Raw genomic sequence first — 20,289 nt, forward strand, 5'->3', positions numbered from 1 at the left:
TGTCAGCCTGCTGGCCCTATTCTTCTAGGCCCACCTCTTCAGATTTTGGGGCCTCATCTCTGGGCTGTGATTCCTCCTCAGTCCCTCGGCCACTGTTTCCAGTCTAGATCGCCCTCCAGGAGCCTTTGCTCTCAGCTGAGGGATTCCCACCAAGGGCTGCTGCAGATTCCTGATTGTCCAGTTTCCTGCTGGGAAAGCCATCAGCATGATCCCACTTGGTGGGATTGTTCCCACTGCGGTGTCCTGAGGGTCACGGACCAGCCAGGGCTCAGCGGCAGGGAGGACTCCGCAGAAGAGGAGGGAGGGAGGAAAGGGCCCGGGGAAATAAGCTCACAGCCAGGAGCTGCTTCAGAATTGCCTCCACTCCCCAGCTCACCTTCAGCACCTCCCTTCTCTGCCCATGCATCCTGCCTGCTCAGACTTTCTAAGGATCATTGGCTGAAACCAGCTTCAGCACTCCCCACATCTAAAAGTATCACAGACCTGAACCACGTACAGTGTGTGGCTATGTGTGGGGATTAATCTCTCTTTAATTCCCCCACCGTCACCTCGATCATTATGGAGACACCGCTGCCGGGGCAGGGGCGGGGCGGGGGAGGTCAGCGGGTTCCCCACGCTGCTCCTGCTGACAGAGGAAGAGAGGCCAGTGGGAGGAGAGGGGCTCAGAAGCACAGACATCTGCTGCCTTGTCCCCAAAGGAGTCCAGGTGTTTGGCGTGTGTGAGACTGCGCCACCACTCTCCCATTTCCGCTCATCTTCCTGAAGATGCTGAACAGATGCTTTGCAAGATCTAGCGGGGCAGTTGCGCTAGTCTGGCTGGCTGGCTGTAGCAGGAGAAAAGAGCCCAGGAGCACCTTGAAAGCTCAGGGAGGTCCCTGCAAGTCCCTTCTTCAGAGACCAGGAGCTGTGAGCAGTGCCTCACTCCCTGCCACAATTTTTGTTAGAATTTTTGCAGGGTGTCTCTGGCACAGGTTGGCCTTCCAACTATCTTTGCCTCCCTTCTACACTTGGTGGTAAAGGTCTTTACCACTCTTCCATCAAGGGTCTACCTGGCAGCCATCGCCACTCGTTATGTACAGATCAACAGACATCCCAGTTTTTTTCTCTCCCAGAATCTAAAGGGTTCCTTCAAGGGCTTCTGCATCTCTAGCCTCCGGTTCAACACCTTGCCCCGGCTTGGGATTTACACCCTCCAGAGCCTGATGAGGCGACCATTTGAAGCTGGGGCTTCTTCTCATTGCATCTCTTGTTGTGGAAGACTGCCTTTCTCGTTGCGATCACTTCCACCAGATGGATCAGTGAGCTTGCCGCTCTGTGTCTGACCCACTCACTGTATCTTTGCTTCCACGACCAAGGCACAGTCCTTGCTCCTGGTCTTAAGTTTCTCCCAAAGTGGTTTTGGAATAGCATCTCCATTCTGAGACGATGCTTCCTACAGCCTGACCCTCTGCTGAGACCCCTGAGGAAAGAGCTCTACGCCCACTGGACATGAAATGAGCTTTGTTTTTCTGTCTCCGTAGGACAAAGGACTTTTATTTGACTAATTGTCTGTTTGTCACCTACTCTAGCCCGTCAACAGAACATAAGGTCTCCTCTCAGAGGCTCTCCACATGGATTGTAGAGGCCATCAAACTGTGCTGTTTACAGGCTATGAGGCCCCTTCCTGGCATCTTTGAGCTCATTCCTTTTAAAGAAGAAGAAGACTGCAGATTTATACCCCGCCCTTCTCTCTGAATCAGAGACTCAGAGCAGCTTACAATCTCCTCTGTCTTCTCCCCCCACAACAGACACCCTGTGAGGTGGGGGCAGATTCATACCCCGCCCTTCTCTCTGAATCAGAGACTCAGAGCAGCCTACAATCTCCTCTGTCTTCTCCCCCCACAACAGACACCCTGTGAGGTGGGGGCAGATTCATACCCCGCCCTTCTCCCTGAATCAGAGACTCAGAGCGGCTCACAATCTCCTCTATCTTCTCCCCCCACAACAGACACCCTGTGAGGTGGGGGCAGAATTATACCCCGTCCTTCTCCCTGAATCAGAGACTCAGAGCGGCTCACAATCTCCTCTATCTTTTCCCCCCACAACAGACACCCTGTGAGGTGGGGGCAGATTCATACCCCGCCCTTCTCCCTGAATCAGAGACTCAGAGCGGCTCACAATCTCCTCTATCTTCTCCCCCCACAACAGACACCCTGTGAGGTGGGGGCAGATTTATACCCCGCCCTTCTCTCTGAATCAGAGACTCAGACCATCTTACAATCTCCTCTGTCTTCTCCCCCCACAACAGGCACCCTGTGAGGTGGGGGCAGATTTATACCCCGCCCTTCTCTCTGAATCGGAGACTCAGAGTGGCTCACAATCTCCTCTATCTTCTCCCCCCACAACAGACACCCTGTGAGGTGGGGGCAGATTTATACCCCGCCCTTCTCCCTGAATCAGAGACTCAGAGCGGCTCACAATCTCCTCTATCTTCTCCCCCCACAACAGACACCCTGTGAGGTGGGGGCAGATTCATACCCCGCCCTTCTCCCTGAATCAGAGACTCAGAGCCGCCTACAATCTCCTCTGTCTTCTCCCCCCACAACAGACACCCTGTGAGGTGGGGGCAGATTCATACCCCACCCTTCTCTCTGAATCAGAGACTCAGAGCAGCCTACAATCTCCTCTGTCTTCTCCCCCCACAACAGACACCCTGTGAGGTGGGGGCAGATTCATACCCCGCCCTTCTCCCTGAATCAGAGACTCAGAGCGGCTCACAATCTCCTCTATCTTCTCCCCCCTCAACAGACACCCTGTGAGGTGGGGGCAGATTCATACCCCGCCCTTCTCCCTGAATCAGAGACTCAGAGCGGCTCAGAATCTCCTCTATCTTCTCCCCCCACAACAGACACCCTGTGAGGTGGGGGCAGAATTATACCCCGCCCTTCTCCCTGAATCAGAGATTCCGACCGGCTCACAATCTCCTCTATCTTCTCCCCCCACAACAGACACCCTGTGAGGTGGGGGCAGATTTATACCCCGCCCTTCTCTCTGAATCAGAGACTCAGAACGGCTCACCATCGCCTATATCTTCTCCCTCCCCCACAGACACCCTGTGAGGTGGGTGGGGCTGAGAGGGCTCTCACAGCAGCTGCCCTTTCAAGGACAACTCCTGCAATAACTATGGCTAACCCAAGGCTATTCCAGAAGCTGCAAGTGGAGCTTAAAGCAAGAACATTATGTTTTGTTGTTAGTAGCACAGTCAAATCCGACTCTTTGCGACCCCGTGGACCAAGTCATGCCAGGCCCTCCTGTCTTCCACCCTCCTCCAAAGTCCACTCAAATTCATACAATCCCAGAGTTGGAAGGGTTCATAAAGGCCATCTGGTCCAACCCCCTGCTCAGTGCAGGATCAGCCTAGAGCACTCCGGGCAAGTGTCTGTCCAGCCAGCGAGGGGTGGGGGGCGCTCACTACCTCCCTCTGGAGCGGATTCCACTGGCAAGAGTTTTTCCTCCTATCCAGCCGGCACCGTCCCAACACCCTTAATCTAACATATCGCAGATGTAGTCCAATCTGCAGTCCCTTCAGCTCTCTCTGGTTAAGGCCCATCAGGGTTGAAGCTGACTGGCCAAGTGGGGTGTGGAATGGGAAGCCCTGCTGCTGCCTGGAAGCCACCAGCAGAATAAAGGAGGTGCTGGGCATGGCTCCAAGAGAAGGGCAGAACACAGGCCCAGGGTGCCAGGGGGAGGGCAGTCCAGAGGCCCTGTGCCACCACTGGGAAATCTACTCTCACTTCTGCTGGGAAGCCAGAGAGCAGCGGGGCTTGGGAGGAGGAGCTCCACTGGCAGCTGGGGGCACGGGAGGAAGGCGGTCCAGAGACTCCTCCAGCCTCCAATCCGCTCGTTTGATTTATTTGGAATATTTCTCTGCTGCCTCTTCAGAATCCTGCTCAAGGTGACTTACCATTAAAATAATGACAATATAAAACAATGCTAACAATATAACACAACAATGTTAATAACCACATTTATAGAAATATGGAATCCCGGCTCTTATAGTTAAGAACCAGCACTTTGGATGGCACCCGAAATAGCTGGGCTCCCAGTGCAGCTCTTTCCGCACAGGGGTGCCACGATCCCTCTTCCCAGCCCTCAGCAATGGCACGACTGCTGCATTTTGGACCTTCTGAATTTTCTGGACAGTTTTCAAAGGCGTATTATAGTAATGTAACCTGGATTTGGCCAGAGCATTTCCTCCTGTGGCCAGAGCATGCTTTTAAGGAGTGCTTCTAGCTGGTGTGTCTGTCTGTCTGTCTTTCACAAGCAGGGGACCAGGGAGGGCTCTGCTGCCCCCCCCCGGCACGGATCTGTCTGAGGGGGCCCGGAGCACCCACCCCACCCCTGTCTTCCTTCCCAGCAGGGGCCTTTTCTCTGGGGCCAAAGAGGCGTGCAGACCCAGGCAACATAACAATAAGTTTATTGTAAGTGCTCAAGAACAAACTAGTAGGTTGTAACTTGTGCAATAGTGAGCATGGAAACAGTAAAAGTGGTACAAATCAAAACAAAAAGCTCTGGTGTGACTGACGATATGTTCCCTTTCTCTAATTCCAATTGGCTCACCCCTCTTGGATGAAGGAACCCTCCTGGCTGCAGCCTTCTCTCCAGCCCAGCCTTTTCAGAAAGAACACTTCCCCCTCTCTAGCTGGGGCCTTTTGTTTTCTTCCTTCCAGGTCCCACCCCTCTGGTCTCCACTGGGCAAGTTTTCCCCCTCTAAAACTGCTGCCCCCCCAATCAGAGGGACAGAAGGGATCCTGGGAAATGTAGGCCCTCTAGCTACTCTGACACAGGCTTCCCTGGAGCCTGTAGGCCTGGCTAGGTCTAGGAGCATGACTGTCAAAGCCGATAAAAAGGTGCTTCATGCCACGGGGCGAGGGGGGGAGGCGTGGGGGGCAGCTTGAGCCTCCAGTGGTAGGCTAGAGTCCAGCAGTCCTGAACCTGTTCCTTCATAGAGACTGCTGCACCCCAGTCCTCCTGCCTGTGCTGCTTGCTTGAATTGGTTTTTGTATTTTGTAATCTGCCTTGTGTCTCAGTGAGACGGAGAGAATAAATACTGGAAGAGAGAGGCCCCTCCCTCCCTCCCTCCGGTGTGCCTGGCTGCTGGAGCTCCGGCTAGTGGAGGTGAAGTCCATGGAAGGCACCTGAGTGGCAAAGGGGGGGAGGCTGAGTGTTCAGCCCAGCCAGGATCATGACACCTGCCCACTTTAGTAGAGAAGGTTTGGCTTTCCGGACAGCTTCAGCCAGGAGGGTCTTCCATTGCTGCCCCACATCCACTGCGCTTCTGAATGTCACAGACTGAGCGGGCCTGGAACATTCTCAAGGGAAAGGGATTGGGCCAGGAGCGGAGGGTTCGGCTGTTGGGCAGCAGGGATACAAAACTGGGAGGCGGCCTGTGGAAAACGGGGCCCCTGCCTTGCTGTGTTAATGAGGATGATGTCAAAGCAGCAGAAAGTGTCCCCCCAAGAGAAGCTCCAGGTGAGCAGTGCCAGACCAAGCTGGGGTTTTGCCTGGCTGCCTGCGAGCAGAGGAGGACTCCCGCAGGGGCCTGGGGCTGGGGCAGGAAATGCAAGCAGCAGAGGGAGGGAGGGAGGGAAGGGGACTGTGCTGGCTGACAGCGCTCTGTCTCTCTTGCCTGGTGGCACATTCTGCTGTCCTTCGCTGATCTGGTCTCAGACTGGGAAAGAAGCAGCGGGAGGACTGGGCTGCTGGAGGTCAGATGATGGTGAAGCAAAGCTTAACGTGCAAAGCGGTGGCTTCTGTCTGTCTGTCTGTCTTTCAGGGACCCCCGGAAGGTGGTGCTGCATCGAGGATCCACGGGGCTTGGCTTCAATATTGTGGGGGGGGAAGACGGAGAAGGGATTTTTGTCTCTTTCATCCTCGCCGGAGGACCTGCAGATCTCAGTGGCGAGCTCCGGAAAGGCGACCGCATAATTTCGGTACAGTGCTTGAACTGGCTGCTGGTCCCTTGAGTAACATGGGCAGAATGTGGCCAGCGTGGCTGCAGGCTTGATAACGCCTGATGCCAGTGGATGTAGAAGTGCAGAGGGTGTTTGAAATAACTAACCACCTCTTCTTTCAGGTTTGCACCTGGTGTTTGTGTCATTGTTCAAGCCAGGGAGCCATAATGCAGTGGGGTTGGAGGGCAGGTTTCTTGAGTCTCCAGTGGAAACTTTGGCCTGTCAAAAGACAGCAGCACCATCATGATGGCCACAGATTCTGTGCTTCCTTTTCTGCTCACAATTCAGGATGCCGGTTTTGATCCGCACAACCCTACATAGCTTTGAGCTTCTGCTACTTCACTGTCCTACTCCCCCCTCCATCTTGGAGCCAGTTTGGGGTAGTGGTTAAGGGTGCAGACTCTAACCTGGCAGAACCGGGTTTGATTCCCCTCTCCTCCACATGCAGCTGCTGGTGTGACCTTGGGTCAGTCACAAGCTCTCTCACCTCCCTCGCAGAGTGTCTGTTGTGGGGAGAGGAAGGGAAGGGCAAGGGGTGTCTCCTCTTCTTAGAATAGTCAGGGCCCACTGGAGTTGCAGCTCCCCAGTGAACCTGAAAAATATTGGCATTTCCTGATAACCCTGAATCCCAATATTCGTATGGTGTTGGGATTTGGGAATTATTTGGGATTGCTGATTTCCCCCCCAGCTCCATTATACCCTATGGGGGCCGTTATAATCAATGGATAATTGATCCGGGGGCATCTGGGGCTCTTGGGAGGGGGGCTGTTTTTTGAGGCACAGGCACCAGATTTGCAGCATAGTTGCTGGTGCCTCTCTTCACCCCCCCCCCCCCGCAAAGTTTCAAAAGAATGAGGCCAGGGAGTCCCTAGATGAAGGAGTCCCTCTCCTCTGTTGTTCCCAGGGGAGGCGGGGGGGAGGCATGTAAAGGGACGTAATGCCTGGTGAGGCCTGGAGGCAGTGTGGGGTAGGGGTGGAAGCTCTCAGAAGAACTGTTCTGACCAACTGTTCTGGGGTGGGGGGTCAGAGTTCACTCATGACGTGGCTTGCAGAAGGCACGGGGGGGGGATTAAAGGGGACTCCTTTTCAATGCCTTTCCCCCCTGCCTGCCTTGCAGAAGTCCGATCCTGGGCTGGCTGCTCTGTATCTCGGTTGAAACCAAGCTGCAAAGAGGAGCCAGCCCCAGCCGAGATGGAGTGGAGCTGTTGGCTCCAGTAGCCCTGGCCGATTCTGGGCTGGCTCCTCTTACGGCTCAGCTCAACCCCAGAGGCGAGAGGAGCCAGCCAGGCCCCAGGGGAAGCTGGCCTCACCCTCCCTGTGTGGCAGGCAGGCAGGCAGGGAGGGGAGGGAGGGAGGTCTCTCCCACGTGCAGACCTGGCGGGGGCCTTAATCCTTGGCTGGGGCTGGCTCACTGTACAGCTGCCACCCAAAGAAAAGCCAAAAAAAGAAAATGGCCTTTTCCAGACTCAGCTCTATCAGTAGCTGAAGAGACAACTCTGATTTATACGGGTGATTTATAATACTGATAAAGTGTTTGGGGGGCATTTATTTGGCTCTGCTGACATCGACTGCACGCCCCTCCTCCCCAGCTTTTGGAAGCAGAGCCTGAGCAGCCTCTTGCCAACCTGGAAGACCTTTGTGACTGAAGAAGTGCTTACTGGCCAGAAGCATATTCTGGACTGCCTGCCGCTGTTAATTTGCACACACAGTTCCTTGCCTGCCATTCCTGGAGGGCTGTTTTTACCCCGTATCAGACTGCTAGTGATTTCGGGCATGGACTGGCTGGGGACACAGCTTCGGTTTTGTGTGGCGGGGAAGCAGGGAGGACTTGGTCTCCCTCCATCTCAGTTTCCTCCAGCTGTCCTTTGAACTTGTAGGAGACTCCAGCTTTGTAGTTCTCTTTGTAGAAACTCTCCCTGTTCTCTTGGGTTTGCTTCTGCAGGTAAACGGCGTCGACCTCAAAGCGGCGACTCACGAAGAGGCAGCAGCTGCCTTGAAGAATGCCGGCCAGGCTGTCTCTATCGTGGCCCAGTACCGTCCAGAAGGTGAGTAGTGGCTCTATGGTGCTTCCAGGGGCTACAGAAGATCATCTCGGGCGGGGGGGGGGGGAGTCCTGTGCTGAGCTGCAGGCAGAAGCCCTCGTTCCGCCCCCTTGCGAGCCCTGTGGGCTGCCGGCACTCCAGAGAAGCTCACCACCCTCGTGGGCTGGTTTCTCAGGGGTGGGGAGGCCTGGGGGTCTTTGCCTTGGCATCTGGAAGGAAGGGTTGGGTTGATGGCAGCATTCCCAAAGTTACCGGTGTGGATGCACTCTGGCCTCAGCCTCCCAAAGGTGGCAGGAGGCACGGATCCTGAGCATTGCAGCTGTGCTCCCCTCCCACCTGGCTCTGGCGCTCCTGGGTGAGATGCAGTCCTGGGCAGGTGGAGAACAGAGAGAGCATCCCCCCCAGCCAGCCTTCAGGTGTGATCCTGCCAGGGCTGCCTTCGCTCTCCTTTGCAGCACCTCCTTGCTTTCCAGCAGATGAATCACAAAGGGTCTTTGCAGCATGGGATTTGGGGCCCAGCTCAGGCCAAAGGAGTGTGCAGGTCGGGGGAGAGGAACCATCCCCCACTTCCCCTCCTGCCCTGCAGGGACTTCCGCTTTTCTCCCCGACCCAGTTCAGGGCTATTGGGGGGGGGGGTCCAGGCATCCTCTGGGTAGCCCTTAAGCGAGGGGGTCTCCTTTGACTGGAGTCCAAAGGGATGTTGCTTGGGGGAGGGGGAGGCCAGGCAGCTGAGGAGGCTGGGAGGGAGGCAGTGGGCCAGGGAGCTTCTTGATTGGGTGGGGATTTGAACCTGGCTGTCCTACTGCCAGTGAGATACACTGCTGCTGGTGGTGGTTTTTTTCTTTTTCGCTTGAGCAGCAGTGAAAGAAGTCTGTCCTTCTGAAGTGTGTGCACCCGCGAGCACATTTAGGCACAGCTAAGCAACAAAAACGGGTTCCTTGGACTGCAGGGACTTCCTTTTGGTTTGGAAACAGCAAGACTCAGCTCAGAGCAGCAGGGTCCTTTTAGGAGAGCGTTACTCTGCGGAGGGTGTAGGACTGCACTCAGCAGCAGGCCCTGCACCTCCCCACTTTCTCTCTCTAGTGGGTCATTGTTCTTCCTTCCCAGGCTGGGACCTTCTTTGATTTTTACACCTGCCACTCTTCGAAAGAACAATCCTAGTGAAATCTTTCCAGTGGCCTCTTAATGGGATGAGAACAAGGCCACTGTCCACGAGTAGGGAGAGGGCAGAGCAGCAGATCTTGCAAGACTCCTTGGAGAGGATGGATTTCCACCCTGTGGGGAAGGAGGAGGAGTCCGGATTATTCCGCTCCATCCTCTGGTCTGCAAGCGACCCTGCCTTTCATTTGCAGCAGGCAGGGTGGGCGGGGCCGTGCAGATCCTGCTTCTGACTGGGGGAGGGGCTTAGGAGGCAGGGGGGACTTCCCTTCCCCCCTCCCTCCAGAGGAAGGCAGTTGGACTTGCTTGGGCTGGAATTTTCATCTTGGTAACAATGGGCAAGTAACAAACTGTGTAAAATCCCAGTGGCTGCCAGAGCCTCACTGGGCTCCGGAATGCAGTCCTGTTAGACTTGGACATGGTCTGGAAATGGAGTTGAAGCGTTTTGTTTACAGCGTGCCTGAAGCGAGGTGTCCTTGAAAGAAAGCCTGAGGGAAATCTTCTCAGTTTTACGTGTGATGGCCCATCTGGGGAGTGGCCTGTTCCCTTCTCTTCTGGCCAGGAAGAAATATTGCCGCCCCTCCCCCACCTCACAGCCCGTTTGTTGCTTGAAGCACTCATCCTGACCACATGGGTTTCTCAAGAACAAGTCATGTCAGACTAACCTGATCTTTTTTTTTGAGAAAGTGACTCCCTTGCTGGATCAAGGGAATGCTGTAGACACCGTTTATCTTGATTTCAGTAAGGCTTTCGATAAGTTTCCACACTATCCTTATTGACAAGTTGGTAAAATGTGGTTTGGATCCTGTTAGGTGGATCTGTAACTGGTTGACAGATCTCACCCAAAGAGTGCTTGTGAATGGTTCCTCATCCTCTTGGAGAGGAGTGACAAGTGGGGTGCCTCAAGGCTCTATCCTGGGACCTGTTTTGTTCAACATCTTTATCAGTGATTTGTATGAAGGAATAGAGGGAATGCTTATTAAATTTGCTGATGATACTGAATTGGGAGGGGTTACAAATACAGCAGAAGACAGAAACAGGATACAGGATGACCTTGACAGACTGGAAAACGGGGCTGAAACCAATAAAATCCAATGCATGGTTATAGGATGGGGGAGACTTGTCTTAGCAGTAGTATGTGCGAAAAGGATCTAGGGGTCTTAGTGGTTCATAAGCTGAACATGAGTCAACAGTGTGATGCGGTGGCTAAAAAGGTAAATACAATTTTGGTCTGCATCAACAGAAGTATAGTGTCCAGATCACGTGATGTGATGGTATTGCTTTACTCTGCTCTGGTAAGACCTCATCTGGAGTATTGTGTTCAGTTTTGGGCACCACATTTTAAGAAGGATATAGACAAGCTGGAAGGGGTCCAGAGGAGGGCGATGAAGATGGTGAGGGGTCTGGAGACCAAGTCCTATGAGGAAAGGTTGAAGGAGCTGGGGATGTTTAGCCTGGAGAGGAGGCGGCTGAGAGGTGATAGGATCACCATCTTCAAGTACTTGAAGGGCTGTCATATAGAGGATGGTGTGGAATTCTTTTCTGTTGGACCAGAACCAACGGGTTGAAATTAAATCAAGAGTTTCCGCTCAAAACCACGGGGTTTTTTCTTTAAGTTCCGGGATTGCTTTGAACTGTGACTCTCTCCTCTGCCCTCCCTTCCTCCCACCCACCTATGTACTGTTTTGCAGAATACAGCCGTTTTGAAGCGAAGATCCATGACTTGCGAGAGCAGATGATGAACAGCAGCCTCAGTTCGGGCTCTGGGTCCCTGCGGACCAGTCAGAAGCGGTCCCTCTATGTCAGGTGAGGCTATTTTCTACGCAAGTCAAAGGAGCCCTGTCAGAAGAGCCTCTTGTTCGATTGGGTGATGTCTGGGAGGGCAGGGGTCCTTTGTGAGGACTTGATTGCCTTTGTTGTCCTGTTTGCTCTTCTGATGTTCATCTCGGGAAGGCCTCGGCCTCTCTGCCCTGTGGTTGGCTCTCCAGAGGAACTGGTTGGCCACTGTGTGGGATAGGAGGCTGGACCAGATGGACCCTCCCTGGTCTGACCCAGCAGGGCTCTTCTGATGTTCTTCTCAGGGGAAGGCCTCGGCCTCTCTGCCCTGTGGTTGGCTCTCCAGAGGAATTGGTTGGCCACTGTGTGGGATAGGAGGCTGGACTAGATGGACCCTCCCTGGTCTGACCCAGCAGGGCTCTTCTGATGTTCTTCTCAGGGGAAGGTCTTGGCCTCTCTGCCCTGTTGTTGGCCCTCCAGAGGAACTGGTTGGCCCCTGTGTGAGACAGGAGGCTGGACTAGATGGACCCTCCGTGGTCTGACCCAGCAGGGCTCTTCTGATGTTCTTCTCAGGGGAAGGCCTCGGCCTCTCTGCCCTGTTGTTGGCCCTCCAGAGGAACTGGTTGGCCCCTGTGTGAGACAGGAGGCTGGACTAGATAGACCTTCACTGATCTGACCCAGCAGGACTCTTCTGATGTTCTTCTCAGGGGAAGGCCTTGGCCTTTCTGCCCTGTTGTTGGCCCTCCAGAGGAACTGGCTGGCCACCGTGTGAGGCAGGAGGCTGGACTAGATGGACCCTCCCTGGTCTGATCCAGCAGGGCTCTCCTGATGTCCTTCTCAGGGGAAGGCCTCGGCCTCTCTGCCCTGTTGTTGGCCCTCCAGAGGAACTGGCTGGCCCCTGTGTGAGACAGGAGGCTGGACTAGATGGACCTTTGCTGGTCTGATCCAGCAGGGCTCTTCTGAGGTTCTTCTCAGGGGAAGGCCTCAGCCTCTATGCCCTGTTGTTGGCCCTCCAGAGGAACTGGTTGGCCACTGTGTGGGATAGGAGGCTGGACTAGATGGACCCTCCCTGGTCTGACCCAGCAGGACTCTTCTGATGTTCTTCTCAGGGGAAGGCCTTGGCCTTTCTGCCCTGTTGTTGGCCCTCCAGAGGAACTGGCTGGCCACCGTGTGAGGCAGGAGGCTGGACTAGATGGACCCTCCCTGGTCTGATCCAGCAGGGCTCTCCTGATGTCCTTCTCAGGGGAAGGCCTCGGCCTCTCTGCCCTGTTGTTGGCCCTCCAGAGGAACTGGCTGGCCCCTGTGTGAGACAGGAGGCTGGACTAGATGGACCTTTGCTGGTCTGATCCAGCAGGGCTCTTCTGAGGTTCTTCTCAGGGGAAGGCCTCAGCCTCTATGCCCTGTTGTTGGCCCTCCAGAGGAACTGGCTGGCCACTGTGTGAGACAGGAGGCTGGACTAGATGGACCCTCATTGGTCTCCTCCAGCAGGGCTCTTCTGATGTGTTTTGAGGGAACTTTGTGTCAGCGAGTGTAGCCTGATGGTGCTAGCAGTAGAGGAGCCCTCAGCCATGGGCACCACCCTCCCTAATTTTTACCAGGCTGCTACAGAAGCAGTGGAGGTTGTGATCAGATGTCTGGAGACTGGAGGCGGCAGTTGGCAGAATGAGGATTTTATTGAACTGAAGCAGTCCAAGTGAGAAGAAGCTGCTGTTGGTGAATTGTTCTTTTTTGGCCAGGGTGAGGGCTTCTTGTAACCATCCTCAGGAGAGTGGCACCAACGATGGAGGAAACATTTAGGCTGCTTGGCCTGAGACTCTAGGCCAGGAGCTCCAAGGCCACTTTTCCAAAAGCGCTACCTGTTCCACACGCAGGGCCGGCCAGCTAGGCAGGCACAGATTAGGAGTCTCCGTGCATGGATGAGACGATGGTGCAAGGAGGAAGGGTTTAAGTTTCTGAGGCACTGGGATGCTTTTTGGAACAAGCAGGAGCTGTACCAAAGAGATGACCTCCGCTTGTCCCGAGAAGGAAGGAAGGAGCCAGGCTTCTGGTTCCTAGAACAAAAGCAGCGTTTAAAGGAAATGCTGCTGGGAGCAGTCCTTCTTTCCCTTCTGTGCCCGAGCGCCTTGTTTGTCTTTTGCTTCTGAAATTCTGGCCTCTTTCCTTTCTGTCTCCAGAGCCCTCTTTGACTATGACAAGACGAAAGACAGTGGCCTCCCCAGCCAGGGGCTGAACTTCCGGTTTGGCGACATCCTTCACGTCCTCAATGCTTCTGATGACGAGTGGTGGCAGGCTCGGCTGGTCATGCCTGGCGGCGAAAGCGACGAGGTTGGCGTCATCCCCAGCAAGCGCAGGTACGGGAGCCTGAGAGAGACTTGGCATTCGCCACCTGCCTCAGGATGGTGCCCTGTCTGTCCTCTCTGCTGTGCCCCCCCCACCCATCATACACCCAGAGCTTCCTGCCCCTGGCAACCCCACCCCACCACACCCGCTCCTGCCCTGAGGAAGCCCTGGCTGCCGAGAAGGGGTCAGGGCCAGCAAGGCAGAAGGGAACCTCTCAGTGGTACCCAAGGGCACAAACCTCCTCTGCCCTGTTCAGAAGGCGCTAAAATGCTCACATCTCTGAGATAACAAGGCACAATTCAGAAGGACTTTTCATAGAGTAATAAGTGTTTGCACAATGTGGAGTCCCCCCCCCCCACAGGCTCTTCCTCCCCATCTTATGAATTCCAAACCCCTCCCCCCCTTTGGCACAGATGGTTTAATTCCTGGAAGGGTGTTTGGTCCCTCCCCCCCCAGACGTTGGGCAGGTGCCTGGCAGAGAGGAGTGATGCTTGCCAGCCAGCCAGCCAGCAGGCATGAGGAAGATGAGGTTCACTGCAACAGCAGTCGCAGTCTCCAGTTATGTCCCACTACAGAAGGCAAATGTCTGCCATTTGATGGTGCTCTCAGCTGACTAAAAGTATATAGCGCAGGGGTGGCCAACCTGGTTTAGGTTTATTGGATGGATATCCCATCCTTTCTGCCCAAGCAGGCTCAGGGGGCCCAGGTGGCTCTTTCACACTTATTGTGGGGCCCTCTGAGCCCGCACAGCCCCATTGGCCAGCTTGGAGAAGGCATTTTTCTCTTTAAATCCCTTTGCCAAGCCAGCCAGTGGCTTGAAGAATGCATTTGAAGTTGCTTTCTTTCCACCTCCCCATCTGTTTCCCTCCCTCTTTCTCATTTGTTTCCAACTGAAGGAGCTAGAGAATGCTTGCCAAAATATTCCATTTCAGGAAAAATCACAGGGAACAAATATCTAGTTCAGTTTATTACTATCAAAGATCATTTTAAAAATGAAATAAATAGGATGTTGTGCCGGAAGCACAGGGCTGCTTTTATTCCTTCCTGAAGCTGTCTCACTCTCTCTGCATGAATAATAATTATATAATTGCACCGTGACTTGGAGAGGGGGGGGCGCAGTTGGTGTCTTGGGAGCTGGTGGGCCCGAGTGAGTCTGGCCACGTTCCTGTCTTGTGGCTCTCAAACATTGACATTTATTCTGTGTGGCTCTTACATTAAGCACGTTTGGCCCACCCCTGATATGGTGTAATCATTATTATATTACGTTATTGGAAATTGAGAGGTAATTTGAGCACTACAACTTCCCCCGTCCCCGATGTTCCTTCAGCTGCTTCATCACAAGAATGCAACAGAGTGATGCCAGTCATGGGCCCCACCCTCCAAAGACACCTTTCCTTGCCTGCTGGAGTCTCTCCCCCATTCATGGCCTCTGCTTTCCCCTGGGGGGCAAGAAGAGCGGGCTGACCCGGAGTGGGGGGGCCTGGGCCACAGTGTGAAGATGCCTCATGTTTTCTTCTTGCCTTTCCCTGGCAGGGTTGAGAAGAAAGAACGAGCCCGTTTAAAAACCGTGAAATTTAATTCTAAAGCGAGAGGTGACAAAGGGGTGAGTTTCGATTCCTTCCTGCCTCCTTAGCATCAGGACTGGGCCTGCCCCAGAAGGAACTGGGGTTGTGTTGAAGAGGCCACTGGTTGAGTTGGGGGTGGCAGAGGCAGGCCAGAGGAGGGAATCAGGAGAGGCCACGGTGCAGCCACATTCCGAGGAGTGTGGACACCCCATGAAAAGGCTGCTCTGCAGCTGGGAAAGGCAGTCCGATCCCTGAAGGGGTTGCAAGTCTTTAGTTTAGAGAAAAGATATCTGTATGAGGACGTAACATATAAAGTTATGAATGATGTACAGAAAAACCGAGGGGGGGAATTTCTCCCTCATAATGCTAGCAGTAGTGAACCAAATTAAATTAATGGGCATTCGATTCAGAGCAGACGGCAGTCTTTGTGCAACAGAGTCTGCTGTGTAGACTGTGCAGCCGCAAATGCATCCACCAGCTTAGGTGACTTTGAATGGCTTTCTAGCGCATCGATCTCCCAGGGTTCGAATGGAAGGCCTGTTCTAAGGGGGGCAGGGAGGGATTTGGAGCCTGCTGGTTCATCTTTGGTTTTAGCTGGGCATGTTTTTAACTATTATTGTAAGCAGCCGTGAACCACAAGGAAAGGTGGGAGGGACGAAGGGCGGCCCAGCAAGGTGAGGCCCACCCTCAGGAGGGGGGCGGTTTGCAGGCTGGTCTCCTGAGCAACTCCCCCCTCTCTGACAGCACAGGCCCCAAAGCGTCAGGGCAGCAAGGCTGTTCCAAGGGCGGGCAGGCGGGCTGCCTGCTGGTACTTTGTTCCTAGAACAGGAGGGTGGGCCGGCTGAGCAGTTCTGCAGCTGAGAGGATAGAAGAGCTGAGCACCGGACTTTGGAGCGGTGTTGCTGGTTGACCCACTGCTGCTGAAGGGGGGGATGCTTCTCTGGCCGTGGAGATTCGGGAGGGGAGGGGAGGAGTGGCTGCTGGAGAGGGCTGTCTTGGAAGAAGCTCTTGCAGCCTTTCCGCTCCCTGCGCCATTTGTGCTGGGAGAGCATCTAACCTGCCCTGAGCCCACTGGCAGGGAGGGCAGGATAGAAATTAAAGACAAATAAATTTAGTTTTATAAAAATCTCTGAGCAGAAGCAAATAGCTGTGCAGGACACTCCTGCAGTGCTCAGCCTGAAATTGGCCCGCTGGGATTTATCCAGTGGTGGGATGCTGCTTGTCCCAGTGGTGTGGACGGTAGAAACAGGCTCCACAGGGCAATTCTTCTTGAAGAGTAACTGCTGGGAAATGAAATGGGACGTTATGCCCAAGTACAGAGCCAGGTCCAAGAAGTGAAGCTCCTTTTTTGGCGAGAGGAAGAACTTGGGTCCAGCCAGTCTCATGGGGGGGGGGGCGGTGTTGGGCAGAACTGGGTGCAGCGTCATTCTCCCCCCTCCCCTTAAAAAGCCCCTTCTGTTGGCCAAGAGCAGCTTGCTGTGCCCAGGAAGGGCCATTGTGGGGCTGGGTTGTGACTTAGGCCCCTGGTCCTTCCCCACATTAAGCCTCCGAGGGGGGGAGGATCCTGCCAGCAGTGCCCTGCACACCGTTTGCAGCTCAGGATGCCTCAGCACAGAATGTGGAGCTCTTTTGTTGTTTCTTTGTTTGTGTGTTCATGCAGTGGTGTGTGTGTGCCCAGCCTTGGTGGCTGACTGCTCCCCATCTCCCCACCCTGGAGTCGCCATCTTGTGCGTGTCTGTGACATTTGATGCAAAGCCTAACCCTGCGTCACACTCGTGCATGAGATCCCGAGGGGAAACACAACTACGCTTGCCATTGAGACAGAACTGCCTGCCTTCCCAGCCGCCCTTTCTTCCTTCTCGCTCTGCTTTCTGTCACCTGTCTCTCTTCTGACCTGGCCGGCTGCTCTGGGCCTCCTTTCAGCCCATCCTTATGCATGGCTACGGAAACCAGTGAGCTTCTCAATTGTAACCTCTAACACTGAAATCCTCTGACACATAACACAGAAAGCAGAGAAGGAGCGCACCCCTCACAGCACCCCTCTCCTTCCCTTTTTCTGCCAGGCTTCCAGGACAGGCTCTCTGTCAGAAATACTTGCGGGGTTCGGGCTTTGGGGTCTCGGCAAACCCAGCTTCTGCAGTGTCCTGTGTCTGGCACAAGAAGGGAGAGGGGCTGTCCAGTGGCCACTATCTGGATTGTTGGGTTTTTTACGGTGCTTTCTTTTTTTAACCCATGCTTACTAATGAGGTAAAGCTGATAAGATACTGGGAGAGCTTTCATAAGCTGAATGGGGACTTAGAGCTCAAAAGCACATCTCCCCTGCTTTGTAAGTGCCTGGCATTTCCCACCCCTCCGAGCACAGGCAGTTCTGACCAGGTTTTGTTGCTGTCGGGGCTGACCTCTGGGCGTTCCACATGCAGTCGGGGAGAGCCTGGCTGGGTGCTGCTGGGGCCCCAGAGAGACTGAGGGAAACGGGCCACAAGCAGGGGCTTTCCAAGGAGAGCGAAGTGGTGGGGACATAGTGCAGAGGGGTGTGGCAGCGGCAAGAAGACTGCTCGTGTCAGCTCTGTGGCCCGGCTGCTAAGGAGAAAGGCGTAGCTGTAGTGAATGGGCCAGGGTGCTTTCAGGGAGCAGGGCCCAGAGAGCCTCTCCCTCCCTTGGAGCTGCCGAGGTTGAGGCGGGGGTGGGGGGAGCTTCCCTGTGTCCTTGTCCAGGGGCCCCGCTCTTTCTGGGCAGCCCGGGTCCAGCACAGACAACCACTGCTGCTCGCAGACCCCTCGGTGTCAGTCGCCCCGTGAGAAGAGCGCCTTTGGCTGGACGTTTCCCCCAGAGAGGAGAAAGCAGCAGCAGCAGCAGCAGCAGTTCACTGAGGGCAAGCCTGGTCGCTGCACTTTTGCAAACTGTGTGTTTGTTTCTTTCCCTTCAGTGCTGCTTTCACCTTCTGCTGCCCCACAGCCCCCTGGGGCCATCCAAGGCAGTCTGGTCTACTCAGACTGGCAGCGGCTCTTTCTTCAGGGCCTCAAGCGGAGGTTTTTAGACTATTTACAGCAAATTCTAAAAAATCAAATAGCCACAGGCATTATAAAACGTGCAGTTAGTTTAAAACAGGTCCCCCACTGGCAAGATCTTGCTGGTCTCTGCTGCCCTCCCACCGCCAGCCAGCGCCTCCCGACACGACTGCACGGGGTGGGCCTAGAAGCCAGCCTCCCCCAGACAGCTCGGGCAGGGCCTCTCTTCTCTGTGTGTGACACACTGGACACCCGACATGCTTTGTTTTGCCCCTCCTTCTCTTCTTCAGCAGTCATTCAATGACAAGCGTAAAAAGAACCTCTTTTCCCGAAAATTCCCCTTCTACAAGAACAAGGACCAGAGTGAGCAAGAGACCAGTGATGTTGACCGTAAGTACGTGGGTGGGGGGAGAGAGAGAGAGAGAGAGAGAGGTGAGCACATCCTTCGTCGTGGGCCTGCCTGGCGTGCTGCTGCAGGGGGTTCCCTTGGAGGCGGTTCCAAGAGCCCCCACAGGGGACTGCGGTGGACCAGAGAGACACTTGCTGCTGTGCAGCTGCGGGGCTGGCCTGCAAAACCTCCAGGCGGCTTCTCCGAGGGAAAGGCTCCCTGCCTCCTGTGGGGGCAGTGGAGGACACAGTGGCTGCTGTGTGTGTGGAGAGCCTCTCGTCCAACCGAGGGAGGTCTCCTTTGAGGCGAGCCTGCTTTCTGGCTCTTGAACGGTCTCTTGGTCCCCTGCGGGTTCTCTTGGAGCCGCCTTGTTGTAGCCCCTCTGTGACATGCTGCTGACCGTTGTTTTCTCTGTGATTGTCTCTCTCTTGCTTGCCCTCCGGGGACTGCTCTGCAGGAGATCCCTGAGGACATGGGATCACGAGGCCTGAGTAAGTGAGCCGCCCTCACTGGGCCCAGACGGGGGTGTCGTGTTTCTGCTGGACTCCTGCTGCTTCTCCTTCAGAGCCCGTGGCGCTCAGCGGCCCTTGGCTTTTTGGCCACAAGCACTTATGGGGCTGGTCTGCACTCCCCTTTGTGGCACTGGATGAGTCAGCCGGGGGGTGCCACAGCAGCATGAGTGGAGGAGGAGGAGTTGGGTCTCCTCTTTGGGCACCAGACGGTCTCATGTGCAGGCCCACCCCACCGCCTGAATGAGGAAGGGAGTTGCAGAGAGCTTGTGGGAGGGCCGGGAGAGAGGGTTGAAATCTGCGCCTGCCCCATGGCACGTTCCCTGGGCTGCCCAGGCTTGTGGTAGAGCTTCAAGGGAAGCCCCTGCATCCCTCCCCCACCCCACCCCACCCCAAGCTCTTCCTTGGCTAAAATCCAGGTAATGTGGACGACAAAGCAAGAAGCTGCCGATGCGGCCCAGTTTGCACCCAAGCTGCTGCTGCTGCTGCTTCTGGCTCCGCTGAAATGGGACAGGAATGGGCAGCGGCCAGGAAGGGCAGGCGGGAGGCCAGCAGGAGGAAGGCAGAGAGCCCACGTCCCCCACCCCCCACCCTCTGAGCTGCAGCGGACCTGGCAGGCCAGAGTCTGCCAGGAAGCTGCTCTCTGCAGGGCTTCAGTGCTCTTTTCAGCGCTTCTGGGCATCCTGTAAGGTTGTTTTTGAGAGTGCAGAAGAGAGGAGTAGCAGGTCTGATCTGCATGCAACAGCTGGGTTGTGGAAGGAATACCTTGTATGAGGACCAAACAGAAATTGCCAAGTATGATTTGGTCTTATTCCTATGCTGTCTTCTGGGTGGCTGGCCATTTCTGTCCCTTTGGTCCACTGTTGTCCAGAATTCATGCTGTTCTCTTTCAGTGCCTTACTTTCCCCTTTTTGGTTGCCTTTCCAGAACAGGTAACATCTAATGCCAGCGACAGTGAAAGCAGCTACCGTAAGTATAGTTTCCACATTCCGCTTTGGGTGATAACTTAGAGACGGAGATTTCTTCTCTTGTGGTTACATTTGGGGAAAGCCAGTTTGGTGTAGTGGTGTAGTGTGTGGACTCTTATCTGGGAGAACCGGGTTGGATTCCCCCCTCCTCCACTTGCAGCTGCTGGAATGGCCTTGGGTCAGCCAGAGCTCTCTTATCTGGGAGAACCGGGTTTGATTCCCCCCTCCTCCACTTGCAGCTGCTGGAATGGCCTTGGGTCAGCCAGAGCTCTCTTATCTGGGAGAACCGGGTTTGATTCCCCCCTCCTCCACTTGCAGCTGCTGGAATGGCCTTGGGTCAGCCAGAGCTCTCTTATCTGGGAGAACCGGGTTGGATTCCCCCCTCCTCCACTTGCAGCTGCTGGAATGGCCTTGGGTCAGCCAGAGCTCTCTTATCTGGGAGAACCGGGTTTGATTCCCCCATCCTCCCCTTGCAGCTGCTGCAATGACCTTGGGTCAGCCAGAGCTCTCTTATCTGGGAGAACTGGGTTTGATTCTCCACT

At 54.9% G+C, this 20,289-nt stretch overlaps 1 protein-coding gene across 4 annotated transcripts in view; it reads left to right on the forward strand.

Annotated features, from left to right (window-relative positions):
- Positions 1-20,289, forward strand: part of DLG1 (discs large MAGUK scaffold protein 1) — a 123,990-nt gene that overhangs the window by 95,304 nt on the left and 8,397 nt on the right. For 2 of the 4 annotated variants that reach the window (XM_060242877.1, XM_060242880.1), the window contains 7 exons: positions 5,816-5,972; positions 7,936-8,038; positions 10,885-10,999; positions 13,144-13,320; positions 14,843-14,912; positions 18,173-18,272; positions 19,707-19,748. In XM_060242877.1, the coding sequence (XP_060098860.1) occupies positions 5,816-5,972; positions 7,936-8,038; positions 10,885-10,999; positions 13,144-13,320; positions 14,843-14,912; positions 18,173-18,272; positions 19,707-19,748 (764 nt within the window). Of the gene's footprint in view, positions 1-5,815; positions 5,973-7,935; positions 8,039-10,884; positions 11,000-13,143; positions 13,321-14,842; positions 14,913-18,172; positions 18,273-18,727; positions 18,762-19,706; positions 19,749-20,289 lie in introns of all 4 variants that reach the window. The other 2 variants (XM_060242878.1, XM_060242879.1) reach the window with 2 other exon arrangements.

Source organism: Heteronotia binoei, chromosome 6, assembly GCF_032191835.1.
Source record: "Heteronotia binoei isolate CCM8104 ecotype False Entrance Well chromosome 6, APGP_CSIRO_Hbin_v1, whole genome shotgun sequence".
Taxonomy (NCBI): domain Eukaryota; kingdom Metazoa; phylum Chordata; class Lepidosauria; order Squamata; family Gekkonidae; genus Heteronotia; species Heteronotia binoei.